At 44.7% G+C, this 20,087-nt stretch overlaps 1 protein-coding gene and 1 long non-coding RNA gene across 3 annotated transcripts in view; one reads left to right on the top strand and one right to left on the bottom strand.

Moving 5' to 3' along the window:
• gata5 (GATA binding protein 5) overlaps positions 1 to 20,087 on the top strand; it is a 153,022-nt gene that overhangs the window by 11,795 nt on the left and 121,140 nt on the right. The window contains exon 1 of one of the 2 annotated variants that reach the window (XM_031894060.1): positions 15,584 to 15,769. The exons of the other annotated variant lie outside the window; for it this stretch is intronic. Within the exon in view, the coding sequence (XP_031749920.1) occupies positions 15,756 to 15,769 (14 nt within the window). The 5' untranslated portion in view covers positions 15,584 to 15,755. Of the gene's footprint in view, positions 1 to 15,583; positions 15,770 to 20,087 lie in introns of those variants that run through there. 2 annotated transcript variants of the gene reach the window in all.
• Positions 1 to 20,087, bottom strand: part of LOC116408022 — a 54,452-nt gene that overhangs the window by 2,115 nt on the left and 32,250 nt on the right. The gene's annotated exons all lie outside the window — the stretch shown is intronic.

Below are 20,087 nucleotides of genomic sequence, written 5' to 3'. Positions count from 1 at the left end.
GCAGGCACGGGGGGCTTCCCTGCCCGCACAAGCAGTGATTTGGAGCCGATGTAGCGCAGGAGAGTATAGGATTCCACGCTATGCAGGGGTGGGTTAGTTCCCCTTTATATTTATGGTGTTGAATGGATTTTAAGGGTTACGGTAACTCCAATACACGGCAGCAATATTAATATTTAAAAATATATCTCGACATACATGGAAAATGGGCTGTGTTTTATACTCCCCATCAAACAGACAGTACAGGCATTGTGCATGGAGTTTTATATGCTCTGTATATTGAGTTGTAAAGGGGAGGTTCACTTTTAAGTTAACATGTAGTATGTTATATATGTTATAGAATGGATAATCGTAAACAACTTTTCAATTGGTTTTAATTATTTATTTATTATAGTTTTTTTTAATTATTTGCCTTCTTCTGCAGCTTTTAAATGGGGGTCACTGACCCCGGCAGCCAAAAAACTAGTTCTTTGTGAGGCTCCTGTTTTATTGTTAATGTTAAATTTTATTACTTTCATTTCTACTCAGGCCCTCTCCTATTCATATTCCAGTCTCTCATTCAAATCAAAGCCTGGTTGCTAGGGTAATTTGGACCCTAGCAACCAGATAGCTGCTGAAATTCCAAACTGGAGAGCTGCTACATAAAAAGCTAAATAATTCAAAAACCACAAATAATAAAAAATGAAGACCAATTGCAAATTGCCTCACAATATCACTCTCTGCATCATCCTGGAATGTATTCCAAGTGAATTGTTCTATGGAGAATGGAGACAAGCAATCAGAATTTCCCACCCTGCACTTGGCCCTAACTCACCCCTTCTCAACCCAGGAGCAACATGGCCTGAAGGGGCTTAGTACCACACTGACTCCCCTCTGTGATAACTCATATGAGTAAAGGTTATAGAGGAATGGGCTTTCTAGGGGATTAGTCAGGGTTGGACTGGGCCGATGGGGTACGGGGGAAAAAAACCCAGTGAGCCCTGGTGGCCCAGACCCAATCCCCGCAGGGTGCTCCTCCAAGCCGCCGGCCTTCCTCCACTGACACTTGGGGGAGGGGTGGTGGGGCCCCCTGCGGGGGGTCTGAAAGCCTTGGCCCATTGGGGGGTGCAGGGGCCCTGAACCTCCCAGTCCGACCCTGGGTTTAGTCACTACTAAGGGCTGGGGAGGTTGCAAGTGGGTAGAGGCCTTGTGACCCATGACCTAACCCCATGGCACCCAGGGGCCCTTGCATAGATCAACAGTTTTATGGGGGTGGCCCTCAGGCATCTATATCCAAACCAAGGAGGAAAGAGAGTGATATGCAAGTGTCTAGGGAGGAGGAGAGGTGGTGGGCCCCCTGCTGGGGGTGTGAAAGCTGTAGCAGGGGCCCATTGGGGGGTGCAGGACCCCCTGAGGCAGTAGCCCCGGTGGGCCCCGAACCTCCCAGTCCGACCCTGGGTTTAGTCACTACTAAGGGCTGGGGAGGTTGCAAGTGGGTAGGGGCCTTGTGACCCATGACCTTACCCCATGGCACCCAGGGGCCCTTGCATAGATCAGTGACTCAGACGTCTATATCCCAACCAAGGAGAAAAGAGAGTGGTAGGCAAGTGTCTAGGGAAGCTTAGATACCCCCCAAATCCACCAGACCCATGACTAAAGGTGGGCATACACGATAAGATCTTCTCCTGATATCGCCACCTACGGGTGGGTGATATCGGGTTAATTCGGTCAAGTTCGACTGAATTAGAGCGGTGGGTATAGGCGCTGTCCAAACCGATCCAACAAAAAAAATCAAACCTGCCGATCGACATCTGGCCGATTTCAGGACAGATGTTGGTTGGGCAGGCCCATCGGTGGTGCCCATACACAGGCCGATAAGCTGCCAAATTGGTCTAAAGGACTGATATCGGCAGCTAGAATCGGCCTGTGTATGGCCTGTGGATCGGGTCGAACCATTCATCGTTAAACAGAGCTATCTATGTCACAAATGCAGGTTTTACTATAACAGAACCCAAGCGGCATTATATTCCATATACAAATAATATTGACATTTCTGCATTTGTGCTGCCAATAGATAATTAGCTGTAATTCCTAATGTTTGCGCGGCTGTGGGTAACGGTCCTTAGATAAATACCACCGCGCAATAAAAGCCGTAAGCGCTCTTTTCCATCGGCCGCTTGTGATTTATCGTAGCCGCCACTTCTCACAGCAACGACATCCGACAGCAGCAATAGAACCGGTCGCTCCATTAAATGCTTAATTTCATTCTTGTTTTATCCCTTAAATTGTTTCTTTTTACCTTTCCCCGTGCATTTCTGCTCCGCCGGCTGCGTTTGCTCTTCAGCAATAAATTACTGTAACCTGTAAAAGGCGTATTTTTCTTCCAATATTCGGCTTGTAAGTCCAACGGGATCGGAAGGTAATTTCCCAGAAAAAAAGTGCACAGTCAGGAGTAGTGGATCTATAATCCCGATCACTGAAGTGCAATCGATTTGTAAACCTCTTAATGTTATTGTGAGGCTTTGTAGTACTACTGCAGGGAAAGCATGAAGCATGTGTAATGACTGGGGGGGATCCGAGGATTTGTGCAGCCTGAGGCAGAATTGTACTGCCCCCCCCCCCCCACAATCCATAATCTGCTCTGTCCTACCTTTATTCCTCCTGCTACAATCATTGTTACTCTGCTTCCCCCATATCATATATGCACATAATGTAACTGTATAATATATAGGCACAGATATACCCCCCATCTTTCCCCCAGCCCCCCCCCCACTGTCACAGTGTAACCCCCATATCATATATGCACATAATGTAACTGTATAATATATAGGCACAGATATACCCCCCATCTTTCCCCCAGCCCCCCCCCCCCCACTGTCACAGTGTAACCCCCATATCATATATGCACATAATGTAACTGTATAATATATAGGCACAGATATACCCCCCATCTTTCCCCCAGCCCCCCCCCCCCACTGTCACAGTGTAACCCCCATATCATATATGCACATAATGTAACTGTATAATATATAGGCACAGATATACCCCCCATCTTTCCCCCAGCCCCCCCCCCCACTGTCACAGTGTAACCCCCATATCATATATGCACATAATGTAACTGTATAATATATAGGCACAGATATACCCCCCATCTTCCCCCCCCCCCACTGTCACAGTGTAACCCCCATATCATATATGCACATAATGTAACTGTATAATATATAGGCACAGATATACCCCCCATCTTTCCCCAGCCCCCCCCCCCACTGTCACAGTGTAACCCCCATATCATATATGCACATAATGTAACTGTATAATATATAGGCACAGATATACCCCCCATCTTTCCCCAGCCCCCCCCCCACTGTCACAGTGTAACCCCCATATCATATATGCACATAATGTAACTGTATAATATATAGGCACAGATATACCCCCCATCTTTCCCCCAGCCCCCCCCCCCCCACTGTCACAGTGTAACCCCCATATCATATATGCACATAATGTAACTGTATAATATATAGGCACAGATATACCCCCCATCTTTCCCCCAGCCCCCCCCCCACTGTCACAGTGTAACCCCCATATCATATATGCACATAATGTAACTGTATAATATATAGGCACAGATATACCCCCCATCTTTCCCCCAGCCCCCCCCCCACTGTCACAGTGTAACCCCCATATCATATATGCACATAATGTAACTGTATAATATATAGGCACAGATATACCCCCCATCTTTCCCTCAGCCCCCCCCCACTGTCACAGTGTAACCCCCATATCATATATGCACATAATGTAACTGTATAATATATAGGCACAGATATAACCCCCCATCTTTCCCCCAGCCCCCCCCACTGTCACAGTGTAACCCCCATATCATATATGCACATAATGTAACTGTATAATATATAGGCACAGATATACCCCCCCATCTTTCCCCCAGCCCCCCCCCCCACTGTCACAGTGTAACCCCCATATCATATATGCACATAATGTAACTGTATAATATATAGGCACAGATATACCCCCCATCTTTCCCCCCCCCCCCCCCCCACTGTCACAGTGTAACCCCCATATCATATATGCACATAATGTAACTGTATAATATATAGGCACAGATATACCCCCCATCTTTCCCACAGCCCCCCCCCCGGTGCCATTATCAGATATTGGGGAGCACCAGAACATCATAGTTGTGCAGAAGCAGCCGGTGAGACTATGGGAGCAGAATGGGCCGCTCTGCCAGCCGACTGATTAAATTCACTCTTGAAACAATGATTCACTTAAACATGGGCTTAGTTAATGCCAACAACTTAGGATAGTGCTTTCCTGGCCAGTAGCCCAGCCTGTGCCGGCCCAGGGTCATTGGTTGGACCAACAGTCTCTTCCTAATCTTTCATTTCTTCTCTGCAAGCTTGGGTGCCGCTCGGGGTATGAAATCCACTTGCATAATGTGAATATTCATCATGGGATTTAACCCTTCACAGCACGACCAGCCTTCCAGCGACTGCTGGTATTTATAAATTTGGGGCAGATACACCGGGTTAAGCAGAAGTCCCGATACATCTCATGATGGGGAAGGTACCACAAGGTGATGGAAAGGCTTTGGCACCGCTAGTAGTTGCATCACTATTGGCCAAGTTACAAGCACACTCTGTACCCTGCCAATGACTCTGCACTGTCTGGCCAGCAGCATCCTATAGAAAGGATAACTTGGGGCACGTCTGCCAATGATCTTCAAAATGGGCAAAATATTCAGGTTATTTCTAAGATGATAGGATCCAGTGATACACAATCAAAAAGAAACTTACAATCAAGTCAGTGTTTTATTCATTATATGGTATTTATTGCGACATTCCACTAACATTTACATGGCAAAAACAAGTGCAATTAGAAGTCTGGGGCTGATTCCGTAAGTTTTCTTTCTGGCCTTGAAAGTCATATAAATTCAATTTAAACTTGATCATTGTTCTTTTCCTAAAATGTCCCAATAATGCTTGAATCGTTCGTATGAAAATTTCGAGTTTACATTAGAAAATCCTGCATTTTTTGAGCCGAAAGTATCATAACTCAAAAAATTTGAAAACAGAAAACAATGAGGGGCTTAACTTCTCCTTGAAACTGGGTGAAACAGAAAGCAATGAGGCAATTAACTTCTCATTCAAACTGGGTGAAACACAGAAAACTATAAGGGGATTAACTTCTCCTTGAAACTGGGTGAAACAGAACACAATAAGGGGCTTGACTTCTCCATCCAACTGGGTGAAACAGAAAGCAATGAGGGAGTTAACTTCTCGTTGAAACTGGGTGAAACAGAAAACAATAATGGGATTAACTTCTCCTTGAAATTGGGTGAAACAGAAAGCAATAAGGGGATTAACTTCTCATTCAAACTGGGTGAAACAGAAAGCAATAAGGGGATTAACTTCTCCTTGAAACTGAGTGAAACAGAAAACAATGAGGGGCTTAACTTCTCCTTGAAACTGGGTGAAACAGAAAACAATGAGGGGCTTAACTTCTCCTTGAAACTGGGTGAAACAGAAAACAATGAGGGGATTAACTTCTCATTCAAACTGGGTGAAACACAGAAAACAATAAGGGGATTAACTTCTCCTTGAAGTTGGGTGAAACAGAAAACAATAAGGGGATTGACTTCTCCTTGAAACTGGGTGAAACAGAAACCGAGGGGATTAACTTCTCCTTGAAACTGGGTGAAACAGAAAGCAATAAGGGGATTAACTTCTCCTTGAAACTGGGTGAAACAGAAAACAAAGGGGGATTGACTTCTCCTTGAAACTGGGTGAAACAGAAAGCAATGAAGGAGTTAACTTCTCCTTGAAACTGGGTGAAACAGAAAACAAAGGGGGATTGACTTCTCCATCAAACTGGGTGAAAACAATGGGAGGATTGACTTCTCCTTGAAACTGGGTGAAACAGAAAGCAATAAGGGGATTAACTTCTCCTTGAAACTGGGTGAAACAGAAAACAAAGGGGGATTGACTTCTCCATCAAACTGGGTGAAACAGAAAACAAAGGGGGATTGACTTCTCCATCAAACTGGGTGAAACAGAAAACAAAGGGAGATTGACTTCTCCATCAAACTGGGTGAAACAGAAAGCAATGAGGGAGTTAACTTCTCCTTGAAACTGGGTGAAACAGAAAACAAAGGGGGGGTGACTTCTCCTTGAAACTGGGTGAAACAGAAAACAATGAGGGGCTTAACTTCTTATTCAAACTGGGTGAAACAGAAAACAATAAGGGGATTAACTTCTCCTTGAAGTTGGGTGAAACAGAAAACAATAAGGGGATTAACTTCTCCTTGAAACTGGGTGAAACAGAAAACAAAGGGGGATTGACTTCTCCATCAAACTGGGTGAAACAGAAAACAAAGGGGGATTGACTTCTCCATCAAACTGGGTGAAACAGAAAACAAAGGGAGATTGACGTCTCCATCAAACTGGGTGAAACAGAAAGCAATGAGGGAGTTAACTTCTCCTTGAAACTGGGTGAAACAGAAAACAAAGGGGGGGTGACTTCTCCTTGAAACTGGGTGAAACAGAAAACAATGAGGGGCTTAACTTCTTATTCAAACTGGGTGAAACAGAAAACAATAAGGGGATTAACTTCTCCTTGAAGTTGGGTGAAACAGAAAACAATAAGGGGATTAACTTATCCTTGAAGTTGGGTGAAACAGAAACCAATGAGGAGTTAACTTCTCCTTGAAACTGGGTGAAACAGAAAACAAAGGGGGGGTGACTTCTCCATCAAACTGGGTGAAACAGAAAACAATGGGAGGATTGACTTCTCATTGAAACTGGGTGAAACAGAAAACAATAAGGGGATTGACTTCTCCTTGAAACTGGGTGAAACAGAAACCGAGGGGGTTAACTTCTCCTTGAAACTGTGTGAAACAGAAAGCAATAAGGGGATTAACTTCTCCTTGAAACTGGGTGAAACAGAAAGCAATAAGGGGATTAACTTCTCCTTGAAACTGGGTGAAACAGAAAGCAATGAGGGAGTTAACTTCTCCTTGAAACTGGGTGAAACAGAAAACAATGAGGCAATTGACTTCTCCTTGAAATTGGGTGAAACAGAAAACAATAAGGGGATTAACTTCTCCTTGAAACTGGGTGAAACAGAAAACAATGAGGCAATTGACTTCTCCTTGAAATTGGGTGAAACAGAAAACAATAAGGGGATTAACTTCTCCTTGAAGTTGGGTGAAACAGAAACGAATGAGGGGGTTAACATCTCCTTGAAACTGGGTGAAAACAGAAAACAAAGGGGGGATTGACGTCTCCATCAAACTGGGTGAAACAGAAAGCAATGAGGGGGTTAACATCTCCTTGAAACTGGGTGAAACAGAAAACAAAGGGGGATTGACTTCTCCATCAAACTGGGTGAAAACAATGGGAGGATTGACTTCTCCTTGAAACTGGGTGAAACACAAAACAAAGGGGGATTGACTTCTCCATCAAACTGGGTGAAACAGAAAACAAAGGGGGATTGACTTCTCCATCAAACTGGGTGAAACAGAAAACAATGGGAGGATTGACGTCTCCATCAAACTGGGTGAAACAGAAAGCAATGAGGGAGTTAACTTCTCCTTGAAACTGGGTGAAACAGAAAACAAAGGGGGGGTGACTTCTCCATCAAACTGGGTGAAAACAATGGGAGGATTGACTTCTCCTTGAAACTGGGTGAAACAGAAAACAATAAGGGGATTGACTTCTCCTTGAAACTGGGTGAAACAGAAAACAATAAGGGGATTGACTTCTCCTTGAAACTGGGTGAAACAGAAAACAAAGGGGGGATTGGAGGATTGACTTCTCCATCAAACTGGGTGAAACAGAAAACAATGGGAGGATTGACGTCTCCATCAAACTGGGTGAAACAGAAAGCAATGAGGGAGTTAACTTCTCCTTGAAACTGGGTGAAACAGAAAACAAAGGGGGGGTGACTTCTCCATCAAACTGGGTGAAAACAATGGGAGGATTGACTTCTCCTTGAAACTGGGTGAAACAGAAAACAATAAGGGGATTGACTTCTCCTTGAAACTGGGTGAAACAGAAAACAATAAGGGGATTGACTTCTCCTTGAAACTGGGTGAAACAGAAAACAAAGGGGGGATTGGAGGATTGACTTCTCCTTGAAACTGGGTGAAACAGAAAACAATAAGGGGATTGACTTCTCCTTGAAACTGGGTGAAACAGAAAACAATAAGGGGATTGACTTCTCCTTGAAACTGGGTGAAACAGAAAACAAAGGGGGGATTGACTTCTCCTTGAAACTGGGTGAAACAGAAAGCAATGAGGGAGTTAACTTCTCCTTGAAACTGGGTGAAACAGAAAAAAATGCGGCAATTAACTTCTCCTTGAAAGTGTGTCAATGACTGGCAGTTACTGCTTATTCTATTCCCCTACTATTCGAGAATATCAGAAAAATCGAGTACCGGCAAAAACCCATTCATACATCCCGGAAATATCTAGAAGTAAACAATAAATTGACGTTTTCTCGAAATTAGTTAATAAATGTGCCCCTTAGTGTTGCGGCACTCAGTGCCTGTGCAAAGAGGCAGTGCTGTTATACGGGCCGATAGCTAGGGACCCGCGCCAAACTCATCTGAGCGGCGCTGAATAATGAGCAGAAAAACTTACTGGAAATGAAGGCAGCAAGAATTTTTTAAAATAAAAATGGCATTTGTGAAAGATTGGGTAAAAACTGCAGCATTTGGCACCAAGCACAGAAGACTCATGTCGGTATAAATGATGCTCTGCAATGCGGGCTTCTCGCGCGCTGGAAATTAGAGCGCATTTGTGCAGACAAGCCAGGGGGGGGGGGGGGCGAGGAATATGGCTTGAACCTCCCCAGAGCCTTTTCATTAAACCCTGACCTTGCCTGCCCTCTCCCCGCTCTGCCTGTTTATGCTTTTTTTTTTTTTCCATATCGCCAAAGTGTAATCGATAGTCTCTCCCGCATTAATGTTCCTGCTTCCCGTCATAGAAGAAAAGGCTAAGTGAATGGAGGAAGTCGGCAAATAAAGAGGGAGCGAGAGGTGAAGATTCGATCCGCAGCACAGAGGCGGGCAGGCTTGGTAATCGAGTGACTCCAGCAGGCCGGGGGTATGGGCGCATTCTATTAATGTTATGGAATGGCCTATTCTTAGCAAGTTTTCAATTGGTCTTCATTTTTTATTTCTTATAGTTTTCGAGTTATTTCCCTTCCTCTTCTGACTCTTTGCAGCTTTCGAATGGGGGTCACCGACTCCAGCAGCCCAAAAACTATTGCTCTGTGAGGCTCCAGTTTTATTGTTGTTGTTACTTATTACAGGTATGGGATCCGTTATCAGGAAAGCTCCGAATTACAGAAAGCCTTTGTCTCGTAGAGTCCATTTTAATCAAATAATTCAGATTTTTAAATTTGATTCCCTTTTCTCTGTAATAATAAAACAGTACCTGTACTTGATCCCAACTAAGATATAATTACCCCTTATTGGGGCAGAACAGCCCTATTGGGTTTATTTCATGGTTAAATGATTCCCTTTTCTCTGTAATAATAAAACAGTACCTGTACTTGATCCCAACTAAGATATAATTACCCCTTATTGGGGAAGAACAGCCCTATTGGGTTTATTTCATGGTTAAATGATTCCCTTTTCTCTGTAATAATAAAACAGTACCTGTATTTGATCCCAACTAAGATATAATTACCCCTTATTGGGGGCAGAACAGCCCTATTGGGTTTATTTCATGGTTAAATGATTCCCTTTTCTCTGTAATAATAAAACAGTACCTGTACTTGATCCCAACTAAGATATAATTACCCCTTATTGGGACAGAACAGCCCTATTGGGTTTATTTAATGGTTAAATGATTCCCTTTTCTCTGTAATAATAAAACAGTACCTGTACTTGATCCCAACTAAGATATAATTACCCCTTATTGGGGGCAGAACAGCCCTATTGGGTTTATTTAATGGTTAAATGATTCCCTTTTCTCTGTAATAAAACAGTACCTGTACTTGATCCCAACTAAGGTATAATTACCCCTTATTGGGGCAGAACAGCCCTATTGGGTTTAATTAATGTTTTATTGATTTTGTAGTATCAATAAGGTATGGGAACCCCTTATGCGGAATACCCTTGGTCCTGAGCATTTTGGATAACTGTTCCTATACCTGTACTTATCTTTTTATTTAGACCCTCCTCTATTTATATTCCTCTCTTTCAAACTACTGCCTGGTTGCTAGGTTAAATTGAACCCTAGCAACCAGTTTGCTGCTGAAATCACCCTTAGGCCAGTGGCACGCAGAGCATTTCCAGTGTAGATTTTGGCACAGAAGCGCTAAGTTTCCACCCCTGATACAGAACAAAAGATACTCTGCAGAGAGATTCCAGACTATGACATTCTGCGGTACAAACAGAAATTACTGGGACCTACAGCAAAATAATTTTAAAGCCCTTAAGCTTTGGGGGGGGGGAGATATCTTGTCAAACCTATAGGACCTCTCGACGTTTCCAGGGTCCACTTCCTTTATTGTTACCAACAAACACACCCTGCCATTTCTGGTGCTAGATCCCTATAGCCCTGCAGAGATTATAGGGCAGCGCTAGGCAGCAAGTGGTGGGAAGCGGTACTACAAGTAGTCATCTATAAACCTGCTTACCTGTACCCCCAAAGGATTTTTGGAAAATGCACGTGCCAGTTAAATCTATGTTTTCCTCCTGCCCCCGTTGGATAGCTGCCAGATTAACCTTTTGGTGACTGAATATTTTATATAAACTGGCAGTCTTCCTACCTATACTCTCTTCTGCTCCAAAGTCCCATCCATTTCTGCATCAAATATTACCTCCACACTTATTGGGAAATGCCTTATACCTGCTATAATTTAGGAGTATCCATTGAAACAGAATTCACTGCCCCCCCCCAATGCTTTGAGTCCCTCTGCTCACAATACAGGGACACTTTGCCTTCACATAATAGTGGAAATATACAGTGAATGTTAGAAAATTCTTCTTATAATATTTGTTAAATTGCAACTGACCATCTGCAAGGAAAAATGGCCATACAGTGCAGGGCTACAGTGTAATTAATCTCATTATGATCAAACCTTCTGCTTTCGGCATCGTCCGCAGCACAAATTGCTCTTTACAGTCACAAATAAGACCAATTGAAATTCCGCACCTGCTGTTTAACCTCTCTTTTTTTCGGGGTGGGATTGCAGATCTGCGATCCCCTGATCCTGCCAATTATTTATCACTTCTCAAACTTTATTGTCTTTCTCAGCAAGTGCAGAGGATTCTTAAATATAGATCCATTTTATGGCTGCTGCTTGGCTCAATTCCCAATATGCTGATGATGCTTTTAAAATCCTGGCTGTCTTAATGTGTATTTAATGCTGAAAAAAAGCAAAATGTCTTCTTATTAATGGGAGTCGGACAGGAAAGCTGACTGCAAATGAGCCGGCTATCTGGATTCCCAATGCCCCGTGGACTGATCCGCTGCATGTTGGAGAATTTGGTGCTGATGCTCAGGAACGTATTGCCAGTGTCCAGTGTTGGCTGCAACCTGCCAACTGGGGAGATATGACTGGTTTTCCATAAAATATTAAATAATATAATACATGGGCAATGAATAAGTCTTTCTGCTTGTACCCTGCCCATAGTTCACTAACTGGAAGGGCTGCACACAGCTTGTTCTTATTATTATCCTTTTTTGTCTCTCTGATGAATTACTCAAGGAATGATTAATCATTCACATCCAGGTCCTGCTGGTCCCCCTGCAGCACATCTCAGCTGGTGTATGAGGGCCAGAGGCCTGGAACAGCGCTTGGGGCTCACTATATATAAAGCATATATGTCCTGTGTACTTTCTCAAACAAGTGTGTGGACTGTTGGATATGCTGAGAGTTGTACATTGCTGGTTGGATATACTTACTTATCCTTGCTGCCTTTAGGTACAATGCAGACCATAAGTTGTAGAATAATAGGGGATAATATGGGAAGTTGGCTGCAGTGGGACAAGACAACAATAGCAGAGCAAGACAATGGCTGTAGGGTAAGTTAAGGACAAGATGGGGACAGTAGGACAAGATGTAGACATTAGGTCAAGATGGAGACAGTAGGCCCCCATGGTGACAGTAGGGCAAGATGGGGACTGTAGGCCCCCATGGTGACAGTAGGGCAAGATGGTGGCAGTAGGGCAAGATGGGGACTGTAGGCCCCCATGGTGGCAGTAGGGCAAGATGGGGACTGTAGGCCCCCATGGTGGCAGTAGGACAAGATGGAGGCAGTAGGGCAAGATGGAGACTGTAAGACAAGATTGAGGCAGTAGGATCCCATGGTGACAGGAACAGGTATATACATTAGGTTAAAATGGTGGCAATGGGCAAAATTGTGATGATTACAAGAGACACTAGGGCAGGATGGAGACAGAAGGACTTGGTGGTGACTGTAGGAAAAGGTTGAGAAGGTAGGGCAAAGCAGTGACATTAGGACAAGATGGCGATAGTAGGATAAGATGGAAACAGACATGTTGGTGACAGAAGGAGATGGTGGAGACAGTAGAACAAGATGATAGACAATAATGCAAGATGGAGACAGTAGGGCAAGGTGGTGATAGTAGGTCATGATGGGGACAGTAGAGCAAAGTGCAGACAGGGCAAGGAGACTGTAGGACAAGATGGAGACAGTAGGGCAAGATGGAAACAGTAGGACAAGATGGAGACAGTGGGACAAAGTGATGACATTAGGAGAAGGTGAAGACAGTAGGGTAAGATATACAGCAAGGCAAGGTGGAGACAGGAAGGCAGAAAGAAGAAAGTAAAACAAAATGCTGACCGTTTGGCAAGATGGAGACACAAAACCAGGTGATGACAGTAGGACAAGATGGGGTCAGTAGAACGCGATGAAGATAGTAAAACAAGATGACCCTAGGACAATGTGGTGACAGTAAGGCAAGATGGAGATGATAGGACAAAGTGGAGACAGTAGGTCATCAAGGCAACAGTGGGGCAAGATAAAGACCATAGGACAAGATGGAGACAGCAGGACAAGCAGAGACAGTAGGGCAAGATGGAGATGGTAGGACAAGATATTGACATTTGGGCAAGTTGGAAGTACCCACCCACATAGATTCTAAGCTTTACATGGGGAATTTCCTCTTGTCTCTAACACTTCACTTGACTTTTTTTGTCCTATTAATGTTTTGTTCTAGTATACAGCACTATAAAATGAACATAGATAAATTAGGGCAAGACAAATAGAGTTGAGAATGATTGGGACAGAAAGGCAAAATGGTGCCAGTGGGGTGAAAGGGAGACAGTAGGGCAAGTGGGAACAGTAACAATTTCTATCAGCTATTTTAGCTGCTTATCAGCCCGTGTGTGGGCACTAATGCTGGGCCTGCCCAACCGGTCTGCAATCGGTCAGATCTCGATAGGGCAGGTTTGATTTTTCATTGGATCCGGGGCAGCATTGGCTCGTTGATGTGGTCACTGAACCGACGGGTGCCACTCTAATGTGATCTTTTGGCCCTGGGACCGAATTAGCCTTATATCGACCCACCCATAGGCAGTGATATCAGGAGAAGATCCATTCATTTGGCGACCTTGCAGATCTTGGCATGTACGGCCAGCTTTATTCAGTAATTGCAGCCCTTCAGATGCTGTAAAAGTGCAAGTAGAACACTACTGATGCTCAAAAGCTGACAGGGAATGCTGGGAATGATAGTGCAGCCTGTTTGACTCCAGCCCCGCGCTCCATTCTCCCTTAGTGCTGTAAGGCTTAAGATGGCTCAATGCTTTAGTGCACCTAATTACATTAGCCAGTTTGAGAGCGAGAGTTCATTAATGCTGAGACAAGCGGCAATTAAACACAATGATTTAATTCAGCAAATGGTCAGTGCCACGCGGAACTGCGCTGAGAGGCAAATGAGGGAAGTGGGCAAAAACAGTCAAGAGAAAGCTCTTAGCAATGAGAGAAAATAAAAGCTTGTGCTTCCAGCCACACACAGGAACTGCCATGTTATTTTATTTATCATTTGCCCCTCTTCTCCCAGCCACTAGCAGAACACCAGCTCAGTATCAGACTGGGATGCCAGGGGCCACCAGAAAACCTTAGACCACAGCCCTACTATCCATTTTATTTTTTCTCTTCTCCTCACTCAGTATGGGAAGGGAGCAAGATAGCAGCTCCCAGTAGGTATCAGAATAGCACTCAATAGTAAGAAATCCAAGTCCGGCTTGGGACTCCTCCAGTTACATGGGAGTAGGAGAAACAATAGGTTAGCTGAAAGCAGTTCTAATGTGTAGCGCTGGCTGAAAGCTCAGACTCAGGCACACTTTACTGCTGCGCTGCAAGTTGGAGTGATATCCCCCCCCCCTCACCCCCAGCAGCCGATCAGCAGAACAATGGGAAGGGAGCAAGATAGCAGCTCCCAGTAGGTATCAGAATAGCACTCAATAGTAAGAAATCCAAGTCCGGCTTGGGACTCCTCCAGTTACATGGGAGTAGGGGAAACAATAGGTTAGCTGAAAGCAGTTCTAATGTGTAGCGCTGGCTCCTTCTGAAAGCTCAGACTCAGGCACACTTTACTGCTGCGCTGCAAGTTGGAGTGATATCCCCCCCCTCACCCCCAGCAGCCGATCAGCAGAACAATGGGAAGGGAGCAAGATAGCAGCTCCCAGTAGGTATCAGAATAGCACTCAATAGTAAGAAATCCAAGTCCGGCTTGGGACTCCTCCAGTTACATGGGAGTAGGGGAAACAATAGGTTAGCTGAAAGCAGTTCTAATGTGTAGCGCTGGCTCCTTCTGAAAGCTCAGACTCAGGCACACTTTACTGCTGCGCTGCAAGTTGGAGTGATATCCCCCCCCCCTCACCCCCAGCAGCCGATCAGCAGAACAATGGGAAGGGAGCAAGATAGCAGCTCCCAGTAGGTATCAGAATAGCACTCAATAGTAAGAAATCCCAAGTCCGGCTTGGGACTCCTCCAGTTACATGGGAGTAGGAGAAACAATAGGTTAGCTGAAAGCAGTTCTAATGTGTAGCGCTGGCTCCTTCTGAAAGCTCAGACTCAGGCACACTTTACTGCTGCGCTGCAAGTTGGAGTGATATCCCCCCCCTCACCCCCAGCAGCCGATCAGCAGAACAATGGGAAGGGAGCAAGATAGCAGCTCCCAGTAGGTATCAGAATAGCACTCAATAGTAAGAAATCCAAGTCCGGCTTGGGACTCCTCCAGTTACATGGGAGTAGGAGAAACATACATTGGCCTCTGGGTCAGAAAGCAACAGATTAACCTGTTACCTTTATGGCTGAAATTCTATTTTAGTGAGGGCTTATGTGAAATCCATTGTTTACACCAATGCAGGATTCCTTAACTGAATTTAATTCTCAATCTGAATGGAATAAGAAAGCTTAGTTGGGCAGAGGAATCAACACCCACCAGGTGTTTAGCATCACAACCCTGCCTGAGGCTGATTAAGTGCATACATAGAATTAAAAAATAATTTTAGGATGTCAGTATTGTTTAAATGAAATCCCTCTGGCACCTAACTGGTTAAACTTCTTCCCCCCCCCCCACGGTGCAATTTCATCAGCTGAACATAGTGGAGGAGGGGTAAATCCACCATCACCAACCCCTTATTGGTATATCTCCTTGCCTGCCCCATGCTTCCAGCAGCAAACTCTTACCTTAAGCTTCTTACACAAAACCAACGAGGGATGTGGCACCGCAACTCCCAGCATCCTCGGCTAAGAGAATTAACTCTTAAACATGCCTGAGAACCAGTAAGTATGAGCGTATTGATTTCTTATAGAGAATGATGCGGGGGGGCTGTACTCTTGGATTGAAAAGATATAGAACATTATTTAGTATCAAGCCTGTAGGTACAAAGACTGATATATTCCAAAATATATAGGCGGGTATATAACAGAGTACCAGGGCGGGTGGATTAGAGAGTACCAGGGCGGGTGGATTAGAGAGTACCAGGGCGGGTAGATTAGAGAGTACCAGGGCGGGTAGATTAGAGCAGTGTTTTTCAACCTTTTTTGGGCCAAGGCACACTTGTTTCATGAAAAAAATCACGAGGCACACCACCATTAGAAAATGTTAAAAAATGTAACTCTGTGCCCAGCAGCAGTGCCCCCCTAGTACATTGGTGCCAAGAGCAGTGCCCCCCTAGTACATTGGTGCCCAGCAGCAGTGCCCCCCTAGTACATTGGTGCCCAGCAGCAGTGCCCCCCTAGTACATTGGTGCCCAGCAGCAGTGCCCCCCTAGTACATTGGTGCCCAGCAGCAGTGCCCCCCTAGTACATTGGTGCCCAGCAGCAGTGCCCCCCTAGTACATTGGTGCCAAGAGCAGTGCCCCCCTAGTACATTGGTGCCCAGCAGCAGTGCCCCCCTAGTACATTGGTGCCCAGCAGCAGTGCCCCCCTAGTACATTGGTGCCAAGAGCAGTGCCCCCCTAGTACATTGGTGCCCAGCAGCAGTGCCCCCCTAGTACATTGGTGCCAAGAGCAGTGCCCCCCTAGTACATTGGTGCCCAGCAGCAGTGCCCCCCTACTACACTGGTGCCAAGAGCAGTGCCCCCCTAGTACATTGGTGCCCAGCAGCAGTGCCCCCCTAGTACATTGGTGCCAAGAGCAGTGCCCCCCTAGTACATTGGTGCCCAGCAGCAGTGCCCCCCTAGTACATTGGTACCAAGAGCAGTGCCCCCCTAGTACATTGGTGCCCAGCAGCAGTGCCCCCCAGTACATTGGTGCCAAGAGCCAGCCCCCCTAGTACATTGGTGCCCAGCAGCAGTGCCCCCATAAGTCAGTGTGCCTACACGAGACCGCACACAGGCCCTTTTATAACGTTGCGCCCCGTGCGTACTGACGTCACCCGTACACACGGGGCGCAACCAATGACAGGGCCCGGATTTTATTAAAGGGGGCCCGAGCTACTAAGAAAAACTGTAGCATCGCCGGGCCCCCTTTGAAAGTAAAAATTGCGGCCCTGCCTACGGCACACCAGTCAGCATCTCGCGGCAAACTAGTGTGCCGCGGAACAGCGGTTGAAAAACGCTGGATTAGAGAGTACAGGTATGGGACCTGTTATCCAGAATGCTCGGGACCTGGGGTTTTCCGGATAAGGGATCTTTCCATAATTTGGATCTCCATAACTTAAGTCTACTAAAAATAATTAAATATTAAATAAACCTAATAGGCTTGTTTTGCCTATTGGGATCAAGTACAGGTACTGTTTTATTATTACAGAGAAAAGGGAATCATTTAACCATTAAATAAACCCAATAGGGCTGTTCTGCCCCAATAAGGGGTAATTATATCTTAGTTGGGATCAAGTATAGGTACTGTTTTATTATTACAGAGAAAAGGGAATCATTTAACCATTAAATAAACCCAATAGGGCTGTTCTGCCCCCAATAAGGGGTAATTATATCTTAGTTGGGATCAAGTACAGGTACTGTTTTATTATTACAGAGAAAAGGGAATCATTTAACCATTAAATAAACCCAATAGGGCTGTTCTGCCCCCAATAAGGGGTAATTATATCTTAGTTGGGATCAAGTACAGGTACTGTTTTATTATTACAGAGAAAAGGGAATCATTTAACCATGAAATAAACCCAATAGGGCTGTTCTGCCCCAATAAGGGGTAATTATATCTTAGTTGGGATCAAGTATAGGTACTGTTTTATTATTACAGAGAAAAGGGAATCATTTAACCATTAAATAAACCCAATAGGGCTGTTCTGCCCCCAATAAGGGGTAATTATATCTTAGTTGGGATCAAGTACAGGTACTGTTTTATTATTACAGAGAAAAGGGAATCATTTAACCATTAAATAAACCCAATAGGGCTGTTCTGCCCCCAATAAGGGGTAATTATATCTTAGTTGGGATCAAGTACAGGTACTGTTTTATTATTACAGAGAAAAGGGAATCGTTTTTAAAAATTTGAATTATTTGCTTATAATGGAGTCTATGGCAGATGGCCTTTCCGCAGTAGGGAGAAATAGGTGCAAAATGGCAACCTGGCAAGTGAATGGAGCTTCTGGTGTTGCCCAGCCTTCTGCCCTTCAGTTGTTGTTCAACTCCCAGTACCTACAGACAGATGAAGGCTGTCAGGGGTTGCTGAGCATGATAAATGAGCCAATGAAAGAAATAGGTCAGACACTTGTACATTATACAATAAATAGGCTCTTCAAGGTCTGTTTCACCCGGGGCCCAGTCACTGCTATAAGTGGGAAATGGTTTTTTAATAAGGGTATCCATTTGCTTTCACAATGAAATAATATTTAGGAAACTTTTGACATACGACTGTGTAATATAGAGAAGCCCTAATAAAACAGAGAGGCAGCTACTAATCTCAATTTACACTGAATGCAATGGAGCTGATATGCCCTGTGTAACTACAGTAATGGGATTATGTTTTATATACCCTTTAATATAGTTAATTTTTATTTATTTCCTGCTATTTATATAGCGCTGACACACTTCTGCAGCTCTTTACAGAGATTATTCACCATCCACATCAGTCCCTGCCCCAGTGAGCTTACAATCTAAGGTCCCTATCCCATTCCCATCAGTCCCTGCCCCAGTGAGCTTACAATCTAAGGTCCCTATCCCATTCCCATCAGTCCCTGCCCCACTGAGCTTACAATCTAAGGTCCCTATCCCATTCCCATCAGTCCCTGCCCCAGTGAGCTTACAATCTAAGGTCCCTATCACATTCCCATCAGTCCCTGCCCCAGTGAGCTTACAATCTAAGGTCCCTATCCCATTCCCATCAGTCCCTGCCCCAGTGAGCTTACAATCTAAGGTCCCTATCCCATTCCCATCAGTCCCTGCCCCAGTGAGCTTACAATCTAAGGCCCCTTTCACATTCCCATCAGTCCCTGCCCCAGTGAGCTTACAATCTAAGGTCCCTATCCCATTCCCATCAGTCCCTGCCCCAGTGAGCTTACAATCTAAGGTCCCTATCCCATTCCCATCAGTCCCTGCCCCAGTGAGCTTACAATCTAAGGACCCTATCCCATTCCCATCAGCCCCTGCCCCAGTGAGCTTACAATCTAAGGCCCCTATCATATTCCCATCAGCCCCTGCCCCAGTGAGCTTACAATCTAAGGTCCCTATCCCATTCCCATCAGTCCCTGCCCCAGTGAGCTTACAATCTAAGGCCCCTATCACATTCCCATCAGTCCCTGCCCCAGTGAGCTTACAATCTAAGGTCCCTATCATATTCACACACAGTCTTATAGCAAAAGCAATGTGTGTTCAAGCTTTACTTCCCCTTTAATGGATACGGCGACGTTTCGTAACCGGGAAGTTTTTTTTGTTCATCCCGGAGCGGCGCATTTACTAATCCTCTTTAGGATTTTTAAATTAATTATGCGACAGTCATTACATTTTAACTGCTCCATAACCGAGCGCCTGCTCTGTCATTTTATATCCCTTCAGGTAGTAAAGTGAATTTAATTCATAAGCGCTCGGCTCCGCGCGTAACGACTCGCTAATAGGGAGTGATGGAGGGGATTCCAGCCGCCACATTCCTGCTTTTTGACATTAAAATGATTCTGTCGTCCTGTAATCACCTCCTTATTTTATCGTCCCATTTCAGTTTTTATTCCAACCGAAATAGTTCAGTTACCCCGTGTCATACAGGTAATCTGAATCCCATAGATTTATTGCTTTTAAAAGTTCCCCGGCTTTGTTTGGTTCCAAGGGGGAGTGAGGCCGACATTGGAGTTGAACTGAATACGTTCCAGTCCCAGCAGCTGCAATGAGCTATTCCTAGCAACTTTTCAATTGGTCTTCATTATTTATTTTATTATGTTAAGTTTAATTATGCCTCCTTCCAGCTTTCAAATGGGGGTCACTGACCCCGGAAGCAAAAACTATTGCTCTGTGAGACTGCAGTTTTATTGATCCCCTTTATTACTTATATTTTTAATCATATTCCTGTCTTTCTTTCAAATCACTGCCTGGTTGCTAGGTTAAGCTGGACCCTAGCAACCAGTCAGCTGCTAAAAACGCAAACTGTAGAGCTGCTGAACAATAAGCTAAATCATTGAAAAAACGGAAATAATAAAATGAAAACCAAT

This window comes from Xenopus tropicalis, chromosome 10 (assembly GCF_000004195.4).
Source record: "Xenopus tropicalis strain Nigerian chromosome 10, UCB_Xtro_10.0, whole genome shotgun sequence".
Taxonomy (NCBI): Eukaryota; Metazoa; Chordata; class Amphibia; order Anura; family Pipidae; genus Xenopus; species Xenopus tropicalis.
The sequence above is the reverse complement of the archived record's forward strand: the minus strand, read 5'-3'. Positions and strand labels throughout refer to the sequence as shown.